Source organism: Marmota flaviventris, chromosome 11 (genome assembly GCF_047511675.1).
Source record: "Marmota flaviventris isolate mMarFla1 chromosome 11, mMarFla1.hap1, whole genome shotgun sequence".
In the NCBI taxonomy this organism is placed as follows: Eukaryota; Metazoa; Chordata; class Mammalia; order Rodentia; family Sciuridae; genus Marmota; species Marmota flaviventris.
Window position 1 is genome coordinate 38,778,551 of NC_092508.1, and position 19,705 is coordinate 38,798,255.

Here is a 19,705-nt window from a genome sequence, read left to right on the forward strand (position 1 = left end):
ATGAATTTTATTATCATTATAACTGAAAAGATCCAACAAAAAATAACACAGTAGAAAATAAATAAATAAATAAGATCATCTTTGAGTCCCCATTGTAGAAAACCTAGTGTATAATATAAAAGAATAACCCACATTACTATTTAAGACTGTAAAGGTCACAAAAGAATAGCAATTGTTGACTAACAGAATCTGCCATGTCACAGAGTAAGCTCTGGAATGGACTTTGCTCCAGTTAATATTCTAAAAAGAGAAGGTACAAAACTAGAAGAGTGGGCAGGTTATAATAAAACCTTTGACCATTTATTGCTTATGAAAATAGACAATAACTAGTAATGCTAATAAACATTTTCTGGAATCAAGAGTTTTTAGACTTGAGCAATTTTAATGCCCAGATATCACAGGAGGCAGTGGGAGTTTATAGCTGACTGAACATTGATTCCATTCCATCGATTTTGCATTTAGATCACTTTGTTAAAGCCTATAGATATTTTGGAGATAATTAATTTGCTGAAAACAGATTTTAGAGCACTTTAAGAGCTTCGTAGATGCAGCACTGGCAATCATAAAGGAATATTTTGGTTCAAAGACAGACTAAGAATTGCTGGTCAATAGATTTCTGACTAAGCTTGAAACACTTGGGTCTGTGTTCAAAATTTAAGTCTCATTGAGAAACATCATTTGGGGAATCAATGGTGTGCTTCTATAGCAGCATGATGGTCCCCTAAGTATATGATGTATATTCATTATTATGACTGATTAAAAACATTGATATTCAAAAAACTTACCTTGTATGATTATACCATGTCCAGATGCAAAGGCTAGACCTGGAAGAAATAACTCCCTAGGGATGGAAATGTGCTACCATCCTAATCATATGGTCTCTTTTCTCACATGTCCTTTTGCAATGAATCAGGATTTTTAAAAAAAATTGTCTTCACTGTCATTTGTATTTTGATGCTATTGTTTTTGAGAATACTCATTGGTATGTGTTTCAGTCACTTGGAACAGGAAATCCTTTGGCTGAAGGGGCAGATTAAAGCCACCATCACTCACGACCACATATTGTCTCAACACTTGGTTGACAGTGTGGCTTCTGGTTTTCCTGGAATGAATCTGTGTAATGAGTTTATTTTAAAATCTCTCTAAACACTGAGTACAAATGTGTTTATTACCACTAATGTCCCTGTATTAATGGTAATGTTTGGTCTTTCCTGGCTTTCTTAGAATGAATAATAAAATTGAATTCTTTGAGTATTATTTCAGATGAGCATTTTAAAATCCAAGAGAGGTCAGGTGGGACACTATTTTTCTATGAATTCTTTGAGAATTGTTTCAGAGTAGTGTATTGCCAGCTGGTGAATTACTTTTTTAAATGAGAATTAAAGGACATTTTCTTTTGTTCCTATTAGCTTTTTATAATATTTAATTGGTTTTAAATGAAGATAGGCTATGAATCTTTTCAAGTAACTCACTTAGCACAAGTACCTATAGCAGGTAGAGGTGTCATGTTCCTAGAGTGACACATTTGACTGAACAGTGTGATCCATTTGAAGTGAGGCCCTGTTTTTTCAGGTCTGCCTGAAGGGGAAGGTTGCTGCATATCTTGTCTTTCGGGTGGTCTGCACTACTTCCCAGCAGTCTAGAGTCATGAGTCATGAAAGCAGGATGCAATAGTCACAGTGGTCAGTTGTCTGGCTAGCTTACTCTGCCTCTGCCCCAGTTAACCTGGGAATGATGACTCAAATGGACAAAAACAATTTAAGAAACCACACATATTTGCTGAGCACCAAATCTATGATCATCAAGGATTTGGTTCTATAGACGGAATGAAATAAAGATACCTGGATGATACCCTGGTATGTTGCAGATGACATGTGAAACAACCAGGAAGCAATTAAGAATCACACAAAATCGTCCTAACTAATGTATAGGAATTACAGAGAAGACAGTAGAAATTTGCATTTTGAAATTTGAAATATATTTGGAATTTCTTTTGGAATTTCTCAACTTTGCTTGGATTAGTGCAGGTTTTTAATCTCCTGATGATGTCTGATTTCTTTAAAGGAATATGGGTAAGACAAAGTGTTAAAACCAGCCCTGGACTGTAGTTAAAATGGTAAAAGCAGATTTTAATCAGGAACTAGTACAATAGGGAAAAGAGACCTTAATATAGAATTGGCACAATTACAAATATAACAAAAGAAAGTGAGGGGAGCAGAATGGGGGATGTGAGGTCCGTGGATGAAAAGTTACTAAATGGGTAAATACAAGATAAATAAAGGATAGGGTGATTCTTGCTAAACCGAATAACAAAATTCTTACTGAAGGCAGACCAGGGTGGTCAGATATCACCTGGGAAGGGGAGGATGAAGAATTTGGTCTGATATTAAAGTGATCAGATATGGAGAATGGGGATTCTCTGTATACTGAAAGCATCATTTTTGTTAAAACTCAGCTCTACAAAGATGGAAATGGGAGCCCAAGATCAGCACCAGTTTAAGCAGAGGGCTCAAGGGAACTTGATTAAAGTTTGGTCAAGAAAAGAATCTTGGTCAGAGGGTTTAATCCAAACTTCAGAATTAAAGTGTAATTTCCACTCTCCAATGATTCAGAATATATTCTGCCTTCAATTCTGTCTCTTCCAGTGTTATGAACTTCTTTATCAGAGTATCATGAAGGTCTTCCAGTGTACCAGAATTGTGCATAAATTGAGAAAGGCCTAAATTTGCAATGTGGTCTATAAATGATTGGTTTCATGTGAAATATAATTTACTTGGAAGATTTTAGGAAAAAATATATCAGTACACTAGCACCACAAGTTCCTATTATTGTTCATTATAACAGCATGTGCCATGTACTTACAGCACAATAGAATAGAAGCTTAGAAAGGAGGTAGGACACCCCTGTGGAAACTCAGATATTTTTCAAGAGAGGATGACTGTACATGTGGATGAGTCTGATATAAATCAACTATTTAGTTTCTTCTAGGTTTTCATAATAAGTCTGAAGGAATTTGATGTTTAGTGTTTAACTTAAGGAAGTGTTAAATAATAATGTTGTTAGTAATGTAAGTGCATTTACTACATGTCAACTATATTCTCATTAAAGGAGAAAAGGATATAAGATAGGCTGATTCATATTCATAAAGGATTTCAAAACTCATTATTTGAATTTGGGGGTAAGATCAAATTTAAATAGAACCTTTGTTTAGCTTCAAGAATCTATATTTCTTTGTTCCAAGATTTGGAAATTTACAGACAAGCTGCAATGTGTTTTGATACAAAAATCATTGTATTTGCAAACATCTGCAGTTCCTGGGGAAGATAAGGTAGCATAATACCTATGTGACACTTCAAATACTTTTTTTTTTTCCTCCTCAGATGGGGGCAGAGGGCATGGAAGGAGGTGCTTCAGGAAATCTGCATTCTCGGAAGCTGGTCAGCTTTACCTTGTCAGGTAAGAATGTCTTTAATTGTGGCATCTAGTTTGAAAGTGTCTGATTTCAAAGGTAGGGATAGTTCAAAGGTAGGGATAGTTCCTTTTTTCTGCACGATCCCATAAATAACATGTGAATTTATTGTTTTGGAATTTTTTGGTCATACTTTTAGGAATTCAAGTATACCTTTTTCCCTGATGAAATTACATCATTAATATAAATTCAGAAATGATTTCTTCTACAAAGTTTTCTGATGATTAAAGGACTATATGTGTAGTTACTAAAACTGTAACACAACGTGCTAATTCTACTGAGGAGTTTTGATTATTTTGAACAATTATGCTTACTTCAGTTAGAGAAAGTAAAATTTTAAAGACTTGGTATACTTTTTTTTAAAAAAAAAAAAGTCAAGGTATACTTCTTTCTGTGCAGGAATATACATAAAAATTGGAAAGTGAATAAAACAAGCTTTTGGTTTTTTTCTTGTTAGTTAAATATTCTGGCTGCTTGTGTGTTTCTCATACAGTTGATGTACTGCTCTTCTCTCTGAGCCATGAATTTGGACCCTTTTTCAGTCTGTGCCTTTGATTTGGCTGAAGCCAGTGATTAAAAAAAAAGAATAATATAAGTTTACTACCAAAGGGATTTTTTTTGCCAAAACATCATTTTATATAAACTGAAAATTTTTGTATGAAAAATGTACATATCTATCTATGTATGTACTGCAATGTAGAAAAGGTGAGATGTATTTCATGCATAGGTCATTGTCAGAGAAGTTTGAAAGCCACTGATTTAAAAAAATAAAATGAACTGGTAGCTTTAAACTCAAGGATACGCCAAGATCAGTATTTGAATTGGACTTCTAAAACAGACGACTGTATGACAACAAAGTCTAACTGATGTCTGTCACAGTAAGACATTTTGTTTCATTGCTCTGTGATCTAGTGCTTCTGAAATTTAAATTAGACCCACTTTTCCTGACTGCAGAAAAAAATGTTGTGAGTGAAAACAGACGTTCTCAAAAGTGAGATCTTAAAATCAGACTCTTCCACAAGGCACAATTGTCACAAATGACTGAAGCATGCACATCTGTTCATTGCTGGTTCATGTCCCTCCCAGCAGCTACATTTGCTTTTTCATAGTCCTTCCCCCTTCCTTTGAGGCTGTTGCATGTGAAAACCTTTTTTGCTTTGCTTCTCTGGTGAATCTCACAGGTTTATACTTCAAATATAATGTAATACAACATGCTAATTGTACTGGCAGGTTATAATCCAAATTTGGCCACTAATTATAGTTTTCTTTTTCTTTTCTTTTTTTTTTAACTGAAAATTAAACCCAGGGGCTCTTTATTACTGCATTATATGCCCAGTCCTTTTTGGTTTTAATTTTTCCATTTTGTGACAGAGCCTTGCAAAGTTGCTGAGGCTGGACTTGAACTTGTGATCCTCCTGCCTCAGCCTATTAAATAATTTTTTTTGGAACCCTTAGGATTTAAACAACATCTAGGTTTTTAGAAGGACAGCTAAAATCCTGTTGTACTACTCTCCTACCCCTATCTGTCTGTTTTCTGAAAACATCTTGGTTGTTTAGACCTCTGTAGTCCTGAGAGGCTGCAGGTACTGAAATTCCTTGTTATAGTAGTGAACAATTATCTAACCCCAATAGCTCAGAAAATTTAAAGTTCAAACATACCATAGTTTCTTTTGTACAACATGAAATTTTGCTCTATACCCATGGGTTTCTTAGTTTACAGTTATTGCCTCATGCTTTCAATTGATACCATTCTAAATATAGAACTCACATAGTGATTTTAACTCCAGAGGGGATGCTATTAACTCATCATGGGAGAATGACCATCTGGAAGGTTAAAATTCCTAGAGCATTTCCTGAAAAGTAGAAAAATAAATTTCAGGGCACAGCCAAATGCTTCTTTTAATACTTCTTCTAGCATCCCACCTCTCTTCACATGGAGGCTGGTTACCTAACATCTGTTTTTTATTTCCTACCATATAGTCAGACATTTGCAGATACACAGAAGTGGCTAAAAATCATAGGAGATGAAAGCAATTCCATAAGGTTAATTCTAGAAGCTTAATCTGGTTGTAACATATTGACTGTGGATGCTAATTTTTATCTTAGGGCATTGAAGCATTGTAGAATGGTTGCCTACAAATATTCTACTCTTGATTATCTAAGGATTATATACTCTTGATTATCTAAGAATACAAATAATTGAACTCTACAACTAAAATAAAAATTGTACTTGAATTAATATTGTAAATCTCTTCCAAATAAGGCTGTAACTAGGGTATTTAACATGTCATACCTTTGTGACTTTAAGTCCTTCTTTGGCCTATCATGGATATGAACAATAAAACATATATAAGAAAAAAGCAAGAAGCAAGAGTACAAGTGAAATGGATAAAGGGAACTAAATTATCAGATTAAAAATGATTGGTAGTTTATTGTATTTATTAATGAAGATGTGTTTGTACTATGTCTTGTTTCTCATTGTGGGAGATTTTAATATCAGGGTTATCTAACAGTGACATCTTTCATCCCAGTGACTTAATCTTCTGGTGAAATGCTTTTCGTTTGAAGGAACACTTTTTGCAAATGGCTTAGCTCTGCCAGACTTTGCAGCAGCCACTTCTGTCCACATTCCTCTTCATTTATTGAAAAGAAATTCCTTGTCTGGAAGTAGATCTTAATATCTAAAGTATATCATTCTGCCTCTGAGTCCAAGGCAAGCCTACTCAAAGGCAAGAAAATAAATGTGTAAATTGCATTTCCCTCTCAAAGCGGCTTTATGCTAAATAAAATCAAGTGAAAACGTGTGGCACTATTAAACTGACAGTACAGTGCAAACTCTGCATTTAATAGTGCCTGCTTAGTTTATGAAGCATCAGCAATAGGGTCTGTGGGGACAATGAGATTACAGCAGCTTTTCTGAGTGTCTATCTAGTCTTTTCTTTGTCTCTTCCCTTTCTTGCTGGTTGTCAGGCTAAAGGTTGTATTATATTTCATGCAGTGTCATTAACACAAGGTCCTTTGGTTGAATACTTCAGTATTTGCTGACGTATTAAGCTTCCTCCTTCTCCTGCCAGTTATGTGTTACTGGACAGTCCTCACCTGCTTTCTTCACATATGTTCAGGCCATGAGTTCTTGTGAGCCATTGGAAGCCCTCTCCAGTTTGACCTGGAGGAGTCTATGGTCAGCCAGCTCCAGGCCAATTCTCTTCTCCTAAGAAAGACCTTCTATTTTCAGAAATGGGTTTGCATGAGATGACCCTGGAGACCCTTTGAAAAGCCAAAGGTTTTGATGCTGTCTGAACTAGAGTGTTTAGGACCTCCCCAGACTGATCCACAGAAAGTTATTTACATTCTTTTCTTCCAGAAGTTTTCATGATTGCTTAGCTCCCAGAACTACATTAATCCACTGATAATCTCAGAACTGGGGAACCAGGAGGGCCATCTTTTGTTCCTGTCATTTTTGTATCTCTTAGCCTGACTATTTTTTTTTAAGTATCAGTTTCCTCACTAAACAGACTTTAGCTAGGACATTTATGCACATGACAATTTGTGAAACTAAGGTGAGTTCTAGGACATTCATCAAATATTTAAATTACAGACTATAGAAAAAGTATCTGTAGAACTATTTAAAATAGCAGGCAAGACCCACATCTATGAATCATTTTTGGTCCACTCTTTCCACCTAATGTTCTTCACACTTATGAAACATATACAGCATTTTAAACATGGCACCCATGAATGTGTACTCTGAAGCTTCCTCTCTAATTAAACTTAATTCAAACTCATTTCCATATGTATATAAAAGATTCATTTTTTTTCATGAAGGAAGTTGCTGTCCAAAAAACTATTTACTAAGGATTTTTCTCAAGACGCTGTCTAAAACTCCAGTTGCCAAATTACTACTCTGGGAAAGGTGGTAAAAGATGCACCTGCTGGCATCTAAAGGTTCCCAGGATAGGGAGCACAGGGGTGTGAGGTGGTGGTAAAGGTTTGGCTTCAGTTTTACAACCTGTGAGGAAAACCATCTTTGAAATTACAGCCATAACCCACTTGTCCTCATTTGTCCAAGCAATTATAGCGTGAATAACTTTTGTTGTTGTTTTACCGAATTGTTGTGTTTAGAACCTCTTGTGTGATTAAGAGTGAATTATCTTTGAGCTGTTGTTCTAATCAGGATATGTGGATCCTTCCTTCTGCCTTTTTCCATCCCTCCCTCCTCCCTCCTCCTCCTTCTTTGTCTCTCCCTCCTTCTCTCTCTTTCTTTAAAGATCTTAGGGCAGTTGGGCTAAAGAAAGGGATGTTCTTCAATCCTGACCCTTATCTTAAGATGTCCATTCAGCCAGGGAAGAAGAGCAGTTTCCCCACCTGTGCTCACCATGGGCAGGAGAGAAGGTCTACTATCATCAGTAACACCACTAATCCTATTTGGCACCGAGAGGTAAGACGACCCTTAGGGGTCTTCTACTTGACAGAATGTCAACCAGGCTCATTGTTTTCCTTCTGAGCTCTATGCACGTTGAACTATTCATGCGTGTGGGCAATATGGCTAAGTTGTCTAGGGTTCTGTTCGAAAGAGGGTACAATTAGACTGAAGTTTTCTATCTCATCAAAGTTGGGTCCAAGACAGTTGAGGTATTTACTTCAGGGACACAATTTAAGGGTCTGCCAAAAGATTCAGTAATCAAATATCTTAATGAAATAAATATGTATATATGTATATTTATTTTATTTTATTTTTATGCAGTACTTAGGATTCAACCAAGAGGGACTCTACCACTGAGCTACATTCCTACCTCTTTGTTAATTTTTTATTTTGCAACAGTGTCTTGCTAAGTTACTGAGGCTGGCCTTGAACTTGCAATATTCCTGCCTCAGCCTCCTGAGTCATTGGGATTACAGGCACATGACACCATGCCTGACTTAATAAATTATTTTTTTTTTACAAAATTAAAATCAATGCCAGAAATTTGCCATGAACAAAATTCCATAATTTTAAATAAGAACAGGATCAGTAATTATTACTTTGAAGAACCTGAGTAAAAGTTTTATTTAAAATTTTGTCCTAACATGAATTCTTTTCAAATTGAAGGAACTTCTCTGTGGGCTTTGGCAAATCTTTTGTGGATTTCTAGATTTTTGTTGCATGAACCATTCTAAGAGTTGTCACCTGGAGTGACGGCAGATTGTGTTGATGGTATTTTAGACTTCCTCACAGCTACAGTATGCTACCCGTCATCCGAGTGCCCATATCAAGCAAAGGATTTTCTCATTAGAAATACGGAGAGTCAGAGAATGAACAAAAAGACACCATGTGGTTACTTACAGTTTGAACAAGGCATAAACTCTTCCACCATTTCTCAGGGATCCAGCAATATGTTCTAACAATATTGTAGAGGTATTTAATTGGAGAGGGATAATGCAGTAGATCTAAAACCAATTTGAGAAGACGTGTGACATGCTCTTTGATCCTTGTCAACACAGCAAAATGTGTCTCCTGAGCAGTTGCTCTGGTTATCTGAACAGGCAAACATCACTTGCATTCTTATACATGGTTTAAAAAACTACACATAGGATCTCTTAATAAGAAATAATACTTAGAGGCATACCCCTTAATCTAACATATTTCAAAGCCTAGAAGACAGAATTAATCTCAATATAATCTCTAGAAGGCACATAGTGAATATGGTATTGTAATAAGCAATAGCTTTATTTCTAACATTTTGTATTTGCAAGTTTTCTTGAGCAGTCATCAGTGCAAACCTGATAGGGGAGGCTATGGGATGAGATAATCATCTCTCTGTTTTGGATTAAGTAACCAAAGCTTGCTGGGTGTGGTGGTGCATGCCTGAAATCACAGCAGTTTGGGAGGCTGAGGCAGGGGGATCCAGATCAAAGCCAGCCTCAGCATAAATGAATAGCTACTCAGTGAGACCCTGTCTCTAAATAAAATACAAAGTAGAGCTGGGGATGTGGCTCAGTGGTCGAGTGCCCCTGAGTTCAATCCCTGGTACTAAAAATAAATAATCAATCAAGCAATCAAATAAACCAAAGGTTGGAGTGTTTATGTGACTAACTACTCAAGAGGCAATAATGGGGCTTGCATTCAGCTTTCTCATTCTAAGTAAGTGCTTTTTTCCATAAAGCAGACGCCAAATTGCCTGGCCCTTAGAGAACTTTTATTGTTATGACTAAATAAACGTTGTGGTGCCTAAGCACCAAGCTGGTTGGCACTATTCACATCACTGCAGTTGTGTGGATTCCGTCAGGGAAAGAGTGACAATATTTTGGTTAGTTTTCTGGCCCTATCTTTTATTTATTCTGATATCAGCTTTAAAAAGGAAATTTTATCTTTTTTATTAATTTATTTATATTAGGTATATGTGACAGCAGAATGCATTTTGATTCATTGTACACAATTGCAGCGCAACTTTTCATTTCTCTGATTGTACACAATATAGCATCACACCATGTGTGTAGTCATACATGTACCAAGGGTAATGATGTCCATCTCATTCCACCATCTTTCCTAACCCCCCACCCTCCTTCTCCTTTGCCGCATCAAAGTTTCTCCATTTTTCCCCATGCCTCCTTCCTCCCATCTTAATGATAAAATTAGTAAAGCTTTTTATATTTATTTTATATACTTATCAACTCCAATTTAGATTTCCCCAATGACATTCTTAAATAAAAACGAAGCCTATCTTAACTTCTGCTTTTGTTTTCTGTCCCAGAAAAAATGACCCCATGAATAATGACAAGAAACAAATGTTTGTTCATATTTGTTGCAGTTGCAACCATTGTAGACCTAATTATGTTTTCAAACTGAGGTAGGCGGAATCCTTATACGAGGTACCTAAAGATGGGAAAGGCCAACTGTATGAAGGCATAAATTATGTAAATAAAATGCATCTGTTAAAAGGAAAAAAATGACCCCATGTGTCTCTTAAACTTGGGTAATAATTCCATTTAAAAACTGTTTTATTTTAATTCTTTTTAGGGATACCACAGTACTCTATAGATGTTCCTACTTTAACCACTAAATGAAGGAATATTATAAACTAAGTTTTGCAACTTCAAAAATCCCATGAGATTAGGAGTTTAAATGGCTATTAATAAAATATTTCAGTTCATTCTAATCCAGCACATATCAAAATACAGGATTCACAATAGCCATAGATTTTTCTAGTAATATGGACCCCATATATCATTACAATTTAAGAGAGATCATTTCCTATACTGTAAAGTGTTATATTTGTCCTTGTTTTGAACCAACATGTTCCCTGCTTTTGCTTTCAGAAATATTCCTTTTTTGCACTTCTAACTGATGTCCTGGAAATTGAAATTAAAGACAAGTTTGCCAAGAGCCGTCCTATTATCAAACGTTTCCTGGGGAAACTAACCATTCCAGTCCAGAGGTTGCTGGAGCGACAAGCCATTGGGTAATCAGCTCTGACTTCTAGGGATCTTGTTGAGATAAGTTTGTACAGAAATGACTTGGTAGCCCTAGGACTTTTCTTACTGACAAGAAATGATAATATAATTCTTTTAAAAATAAAAGTGGCTTTACATTTATTAAAAGTATACAGGGTCAATAGCACTTCATTATAATTATGTATCTTTTTTTCTTGGCATCTATATCTTTTTCAAGATGTACATACCATTTGTATTTCAGAATCATATTTCAGTGTTCGATTGTGTTTTTAATGTATTGAAATCTGTCTATAAAACTCTCCCTAGAGCAGAATTTAGTGTCAGAGGATACTTACTTTATCCTAATTAAGCCCATCTGGAGAAGCTATTATTTCTGAAAAATAAAAGCAATCTTGTTTGTGGCCTTTCAAAACAAGACCTAGATAAGGAGGTAAAATAGTAAGCTCCTAGACATATGCATTAATTCAGGCATCAACAGAATCTTAACATGTGATCCATGCTTTTCTTTGTATGAGTTTTTAGTAAGTTGTGAGTAAAGAAATCATAGCATGTTTCCATTCTATATTATATTGAACATGGTTTTACATGGTAAGCACCAGCAGACTCTAACACATGTACTCTGAGATGGCACTAAGAGGCATCTGGTTGTGTACCTCTTTTACTGTAGGAGAACATTTTGAACATGTGGAGGTGGTGGTTATGGTAGCAGCAGAAGTAACAGTAGTAATTAGGAGTAACAATAATCACCTAAGATGCTGGGAGTCCACTGTATGTCAGGGGTTAAGTATATCACACTCATTTGCTCATGTAATCTCAACAGCAATGAGAGGTAGCTAATGTAATAATACTAATTTCAGAGAAGACTCCTAGGCTAATAAGCAGATGGTGGAGCTGAGATTTGAGTTCGGATCCATCTGCTATAGAAAGAACCTGGTGTCTCTGAAATGTCTCAAGGACTGGCTATAATGTAATATTACTGTTACCTTTGGAGAGTTGATATTTCATATTCACTCTGCTACTAATCAACTCTTTGATTTTGGCAAATCACAATTTTCTTGGTCTTTAATTTTCTCATCTGAAAATTAAAACATTTGGACCACATAATCTCTAAGGCCCCTTCAAAGCCCAAAACTCAGAGATTCTAATGGAGTCTAATCCTCTTGATAGTCAGAGGCAGTGGATTTTGTGGTTGAGCCGTCCATAGCAAGTCAGAAGATTATATGAAATTCTAACAACCTGACTTACCTGATGAAAGCTGAGAAATCTCAATTATTTTTAAGAATAACATTTAGAGCTTCTAGTAGATATATTTTGGAAAGCTTTTAAAATTATTTTTAGCATTTATAAAAAGTGAAAGATTATAGAGAGTGAGAATTGAGTACAGTGAATATAACATATTTATCATTTAATTTATATAATTATAATCATGTAATTTACATAATATATATGACACTTGGTGGTGTCAATTTTATGTATGCCAGCAATAACAAACAAGGAAAAATAAAATCTCATGATTGAAAATGTTATTCACTTTCTGGCTTTTGATTTACTCTTTTAAAGAATTGAATATCCAGAGAATTACCAGTCCTGGATTCTATGTGTACTAGAAGCAAGTCCGACATGGATTCATAAAATATCAGAATCATGGATTATTTCTAAGTAGATTAAAATCACTGCAATGATACTACATATTAGCATATTAGCTGTTACATATAAATCTATATTCTGATATGATTATTGTTTTCCATCAAATAATTGATAGCTCTTGAAAAATGCTGTATTTGATTGGTTAGGCATTTGGTAGCATGCTGCTCTTTGAAATTGTTGAACTTTTACAGGGTGCAGTTGTAGAGGATGAGCTAGAACTCCTTACTAATAACCTATTTCAAGAATGTTTGTTTGAACATGACATTTACCAGAGCATGACTTCTGTTCCTTCCAAAAGGCATGTCACGCTCCTATGCTTTGTCAATTCCTCTGATTATGTTAGTAAGAGACTGTCTTAGTGAGAATGTTTTTGCACTCATTTTTTCATAATAATATATAACACATTCTTTTATAATTATATATGACAGTGAGAAACAGAATGAATCAGGGTGAGCAAGACCAGCACAGCTGCTGAATCCCTGGATAGGCACTCAGTGAATGGGGAAAATCTGGGCTCAGAATCTACAGTGAATAGGGAGGGTTCCCTGTACTTACAAGTTGAATAGTTGAGTATCTTGTCAGTTAAAATTCATTTTCCAAGTAAAAAAGTCTCACTTATTAATTAGTTTAATTCATATATGTATATATATATATATGTATATATATATATATATATATATATATATATATATACACACACACACACATATATGTTATTATATGTACATAATTATATATTACGTGCCTACTAAATGTCAAGCACTGTGTTGGGCATTGGAGAGGAGATAGTGAGCAAAACAGATAGATATAGCCTTTCCTTACAGTTCTTACAAATATTTATTTCCTAAATAAAACTCATCAGTTTTATAAATCTTCATCATTAACACTAACACTTTGCTTTTATTGATTGAGGAGGAGGAGGAGAGGAGGATTGATTTATTTTTAAACCAGAAATGATGATTTTATTTTTAAAGGACTGAGTCTCCAAAGAGATGGGTGAACAACGAAGTTGAGAGCAGGTCCAACTCATGCATTAGTGGACAAATATCAAGCATTTCTGTGTGTTGGGCACTGTCTAAATATTGGGACAATAGTGGTGAAGAAAAGAAAAAGACATCCCTGTCATTATGCAGATAATAGTCATCATATAATGTTATTTGGATACTCTAAATGCCTTTGGACATACCTGTAGTGTCTAATAGTTGCAGACGCCTTTGCATTACTTTACAGAAGAAATTTTGTAAAGTACCAGTTTAAATAGAAAAAGCATTGATATTATTCAAATCAAGGTGGCCCACAAGGCAGTATGTCATTATGATGTGTGATACTGAAACCGGTCTGGAATCACTGAGATGTATGTAAAATGAGGTGCAGTGACTGCCAAGGGGGGGCTTCTGTGTCAGATTAATCTGTGTCTATTCCCAGGTCTGGCACTTAATAGTTGACTGGCTGCATCTTAGTTCCCTCCTCTAGAAAACAGGGCTACCATTACCTCTGGCTTGCTAGGAGAATGAAAAGAAATAATGCACATAAAGCCCTCAGCAGAGTAATACAGGGCACACAGTAAGACATCTGTATGGGAAATGAAACATCAAAGCATCAATCAAGAAAGTGAAATTATCACAATGTCATCTCTAGGCAAGAAAAAGAACTCTCTAAGAAAGTCTTGCTTTGAGATCAGAATAATTCATAAGAACTGAACTGGGATTTTTAACTTAATTTGTGTTCTTTTAAACAGACAATGCCTATTAGAAGTGTACTGAGGAAATAGAGAAGAACAGAGAAATTATGCAGAGTTATGCCATATAGCTGACTGAATACTCTAAACTGTCCAGTAATGCAGATGTTAGGCCAAGGCATTATGTTCTCCTTCTTAAATAGCCATTAGAGGGCAGTGTGAGAACAGAGATGGTATGATTTGATACTATCCCATTGATTATTTTTTAATGAAGAAAAAAAATCTAATTCAGAATAAGAGTTGCTTGCACTCAAGCAAATTAAGTAATTGCATTTGACTTCAATAAATAGACATGGTCTTGAAACAGACGGAGAATTTCATCCTTGAGGAAAGTGGCTAACCAAGCCTGGCAGCAAGGCTGGGCAAAAACTGGGCAAACCCAGTTGTGAATCCCTCCAGCACCATGTTGGGGACATGACCCCTCTGATCCTATAGTGACACATTCTCCAACCATCCCATCAGCATGGCTCAAAAGGTGCCTTGAGAATCAGTGATCTGCCAGGCTCCCTCACAGTGAGGGGCAACAGGTCCACCCCTACCTTTGCAGGTGAGGAAGGAGAGGTGAGTAGTCCATCTACTCATACCAGCTGGGTCTGCTGCCTGTGTATGGCCCTTTCCTGTGTTTCCATGTTGCTCTCTCCTAATAATTTTCTTTTCAACAAGGTTTCCTTTTATCTCTGGCTTTATAAAGTGTTCACATGGGCTATAATGTGCCTTATATTTTCTTTACTTGTGAGTCTGAAATTTTAAAGGAAAATACGTGGGATTTGGGGGTGCCTGTGGGAATAATGTGAAGGCTGACACCTGTGTAGTAAGGATGTGAGAACCATTTCTCCTCCTGCAGGGATCAGATGCTCAGCTACAACCTTGGAAGAAGGCTCCCAGCTGATCATGTGAGCGGGTACCTGCAGTTTAAAGTGGAAGTCACATCTTCTGTCCATGAAGGTGAGGTGCCTATACACATCCATAAACACTTGCTAAATCTTGCTCTGTGGGCAGTTGGCATTTGAACAGAATTGAGTTTCTGTTCTGTTCTGAAAATAAAATAGCTTTCAAATAATCATTTGAAATATGATAATCACCTGCTGAAGTTTTCAAAGCAGAGAGGAAAGCCTGTTTATCACAAAATGTCTCTTAGAATTTCACCTGCATTTTGAAACTAAGCAGCAGAATTTCTGCAGGAGTTAGCATATACATAACTCACATGTCAAACTCGCTACATGCTGTGTAGTCGGGAGTGTTGAAACTCAGCAAGTTGGTAATACCACCAAATGGCTTCAGTGGGATGACCGAATTCTTTGAACCAATTGGTCACGAGACAAAAGATTATGAAAAGTTCATTTGCTATTTCTAGTTCATCTTTACAAATGCTGCTTTCTCATCCAGATGCGTCGCCAGAAGCTGTTGGTACGATCCTTGGAGTCGGTACTGTGAACGGAGATCTAGGAAGCCCGTCTGATGACGAGGACATGCCAGGGAGCCATCATGACAGCCCTGTTTGTGCTAATGGACCAGTGTCTGAGGAAAGTACTGCTGAGGGGACACCCAAGCATTCTTTCAGGACTAGTTCTACTCTGGAAATAGACACAGAGGATTTAACCTCTACTTCTTCAAGGACCTCACCTCCCAGAGGCCGTCAGGATTCACTCAATGATTATTTAGATGCTATCGAACACAATGGCCCTTCCAGGCCAGGAGCAGCAACCTCCTCTGAGAGGGCCATGGGAGCCTCTCCAAAACTAAGGAGTAGTTTTCCCACTGACACAAGACTCAATGCAATGCTTCATATTGATTCTGATGAAGAAGACCATGAGTTCCAGCAAGACCTGGGTTATCCATCTTCCTTGGAGGAGGAAGGTGGTTTGATCATGTTTAGCAGGGCATCAAGAACTGATGATGGCAGCCTGACATCTCAGACGAAGCCAGAGGATGACCACCCCGTTGAAAATGAGGAAACCTCCCTGCACGAAGCAGCTTCCTTTGAGGATAAGCCAGAGAACCTTCCTGAACTTGCAGATGGCTCCTTGCCCTCAGGCCCAGCCCCAGAGGAAAGCGAAACTGGCCCAGAGTCTCAACCCAGTGCTGACCAGGGCAGCACTGAGTTGTGTGGCTCTCAAGAGGTTGATCAGCCTACAAGTGGGGCGGACACGGGGACTTCTGACACATCAGGAGGGAGCCGAAGAGCCATCAGTGAGACCGAGTCCCTGGATCAGGGGTCTGAGCCGTCCCAGGTGTCCTCCGAAACAGAACCCAGCGACCCTGCCAGGACAGAGAGCGTGAGTGAAGCCAGCACCCGGCCTGAGGGAGAGAGTGACCTGGAAGGTGCTGACAGCTCCTGCAACGAGAGTGTGACCACACAGCTGTCCTCAGTGGACACTCGGTGCTCCTCCATGGAGAGTGCACGGTTTCCCGAAACCCCAGCCTTTTCTTCTCAGGAAGAGGAAGATGGGGCCTGTGCAGCAGAGCCCCCCAGCAGTGGCCCTGCTGAAGGGTCTCAGGATCCCATATGCACTCCGGGTTCTTTACCTGTGGTACAGGTGCCCAGTGGGGAGGAGGAAGGGCCAGCGACAGATTCAGCCACATTACCTGACCAGGAGGAGCTTGGGGAGGTCTGGCAGCGGAGAGGGAGCCTAGAGGGAGCTGCTGCTGCTGCCCCTGAGAGCCAGCCCCAGGAAGAAGGTGATGCTGGGGATGCCCAAGGCGCTTGTGAAGGGGCCACTGCCCAGGAGGAGGGCGCTACTGGAGGTAGGATGCAGGAGACTCAGTGCTTGGAGAGAAGTTGTGTTGTTTTCCCCTCAATGCAAATTATATTGCAGTTGCATATGACCTGAATTCCTCGTTGTGGGGTTCTGGAGTTAGCAAAAGGAATGAGAAGGGAAAGAGGGGGAAGATCAAAAATGGAACCAGAAAGAGCTGGAAACAGGGAACAAATGTATGGGCATTTGTTAGGCCTCAGTTCTAAATCAGTATTTATTATTATTATTATTTAATACATCTTCTGTGGCTAAAATAAGAGACCTGGCAAACAACAGGTTTCAAACTTAAATAATGAATTTCTAATGGGTCCTGATATAAAACCAAATAGACTGGCAGTTTTGACCTAGTATAATCTACAGAGGTTATTAGGAAAACCTAAGTCATACCCCCTTCATAAAACCTCAGAGCAGCAGGTTAGTATGTGCTTTGCATCAGTTTTTGTTTTTTTGTCCTGTATAGCATAAGAGATGTCAATCAAGTTAGGTGATACATTCTGACATTTGAAGCACAAGCCAGTGTCTGAAGACACAAATTTAGACATAAAATTTGCATTGAATCTCAGTGAATGTGGCTCTCTAGAATGATTCTTTTATAATGTTTTAATAGAGATGCATTAAAAAGTTAAAGGGTAATTATTTCATATGCCAAAATAAGATAGACTCAAATTAGCATGGTTTTCTTATTCTATAATTAATTTTTCTACCTAAATTATTTCCTCTTTCTCCTATTTTATTTTTGCTTCTTTCATTATCTGGTGGCCTTTTTGTACCCTAAAGCATTAGTGCATGAGCAGAGCAGAAGCCAGGTGAGTGGAGGAGGAGGAGGGGGACAAAGGAGGAGAAATGTATGCAGAGGACATTGCTTTAGAGGCCTGTTCCGAGCACTACCTCCTTTTTATTCTCTTTTTTCATTTCTTGATTCTCATATGGGAAATGAGACTACAGAAAGATCAGCCTCGGATTGATGTTAGGTTTTTTTTTTCTTTTTTTTTTAATTAAGACTGTTTAACACTGAGAGTGAAAGCAATACCTAGGTAACTTTGTACCTTTAATCTTAGGTTCTCAAGCCAATGGTCACCAGCCCTTGCGGTCACTACCTTCAGTGCGCCAGGATGTCAGCCGGTACCAGAGGGTGGATGAGGCTCTCCCACCAAGTGAGCAGCTGTTGACTAAATGGTCCATCTTAATCACAGGGTACAAGGGACACAAGCAGATCCAATCCATGGGTCCTAGGGAGGCAGGAGTCTTAGGGTTGCTCCTTGGCAGGGTGATGTAGTCTGGAAAATGCCATGCCCTGACTCTCTTGGGCCTCATTCTGTTGAATGAAAAGACAGCTGGGGGAAAAGTAAACACTGCACTGCCTGTGGAGTAAAAGCTGTAATCATGGAAGTAAGATCCAGAAATATTGGGCAATTGGGTGCATAATAGAATCTTTAAAAATTATGCCTAATAGCAGCATGAATTTTCATTCAGTTAGCAGACAAATAGGTCCAGTTTCTTAGAAAAGCCTCATTCTGTGTAATATATTGCCTTTTTGTTTACTTCCATCTTTTTAAAATAATTAAGCACAAGATTCTGATGTCTTCCCTTAGGGATATGAAAAGAAATGTTATTAATCTCAGAAATTAGCCTCCTGTTTTTGGGGCCCATGACAGTTATCTGGGGATTTAAAAGATGTTTCATTTCTTTTACTTTCAGGAGACACTTAGCACTTACAGGAGAGATGGTTGAGGATTAGTGGTGCTAGGAAATAGTTACAAAGTCTGCATTCAAGTGCCAGGCATAGTCTGGAAAAAATTTAAACTCAATTTAAATTTCTAGAGTCCCTTAAAGTAGTGTTGTTCTGTGAAACCAATGCATTTTGAGGAATAATTATACAGATCAGTAAATACTGTGTGTAAGAAAACATTAGAAAGTATACCCTTAGCTTTGTTGCTTTTCTCTTCTTATTCACCCTCTTCTCTGCTCACCCATCTTATGTGGGATCGTGGCAAGAGCTTCGACTGTGTATTTTGAAAATGGTGAGATGTAAGAAGAGGAGGGCATGAATTTAAAGGGCCAAAATACTGAATTCATTCTTAGTTTTGGAGAAGCTAACAAAAGAGATAAACAGTACTATACGTTTTTTTTCAAAAATTGGCTTAATCCTTTTGAAATTCTGTTGTACCAAATCCTTCCCTTGTTTGTACATTTGGATCACTAAAACCTATTATTCATAGAAAACCTATTTTTAAAATATATATTTTTAAAATATATTTTAAAAAATAGAACAAGGGGCTGGGATTGTGGCTCAGTGGTAGAGTGCTTGCCTGATATGTATGAGGCACTGGGTTTGATTCTCAGCACCACATATAAGTAAATTAATAAAATAAAGATTTATCAACAACTAAAAAAATATTTTAAAAAGTAGAACAAGAGATTAATTAATCATTTGTCATCTGAAGCAGGTGGAGGGACAAGGAATGAAAACTTTCTATAGTTTACTCTGGGAGAAAAGATTAGAGTCAGGAAAGAGGAATATTCCTGGGAGACATTTAGGTATAATTGAAGCAAAATGAATTGAGAACATGAGGAAGAGTTCTGAGAGAGCTTTGTTTGTATGTGTATGTAGATTAATAGTAACCAGAGTTTCTGGAGGCAGGACAAGGAGACAGCATTGCACAA

General features: G+C 37.4%; 1 protein-coding gene across 3 annotated transcripts in view; it reads left to right on the forward strand.

The window, feature by feature from the left end:
* Hecw2 (HECT, C2 and WW domain containing E3 ubiquitin protein ligase 2) overlaps positions 1-19,705 on the forward strand; it is a 214,219-nt gene that overhangs the window by 78,723 nt on the left and 115,791 nt on the right. For 2 of the 3 annotated variants that reach the window (XM_027925034.2, XM_071618970.1), the window contains exons 4-9: positions 3,381-3,456; positions 7,738-7,907; positions 10,766-10,908; positions 15,130-15,230; positions 15,672-17,030; positions 18,100-18,195. In XM_027925034.2, the coding sequence (XP_027780835.1) occupies positions 3,381-3,456; positions 7,738-7,907; positions 10,766-10,908; positions 15,130-15,230; positions 15,672-17,030; positions 18,100-18,195 (1,945 nt within the window). Of the gene's footprint in view, positions 1-3,380; positions 3,457-7,737; positions 7,908-10,765; positions 10,909-15,129; positions 15,231-15,671; positions 17,031-18,099; positions 18,196-19,705 lie in introns of those variants that run through there. The other variant, XM_071618971.1, reaches the window with a different exon arrangement.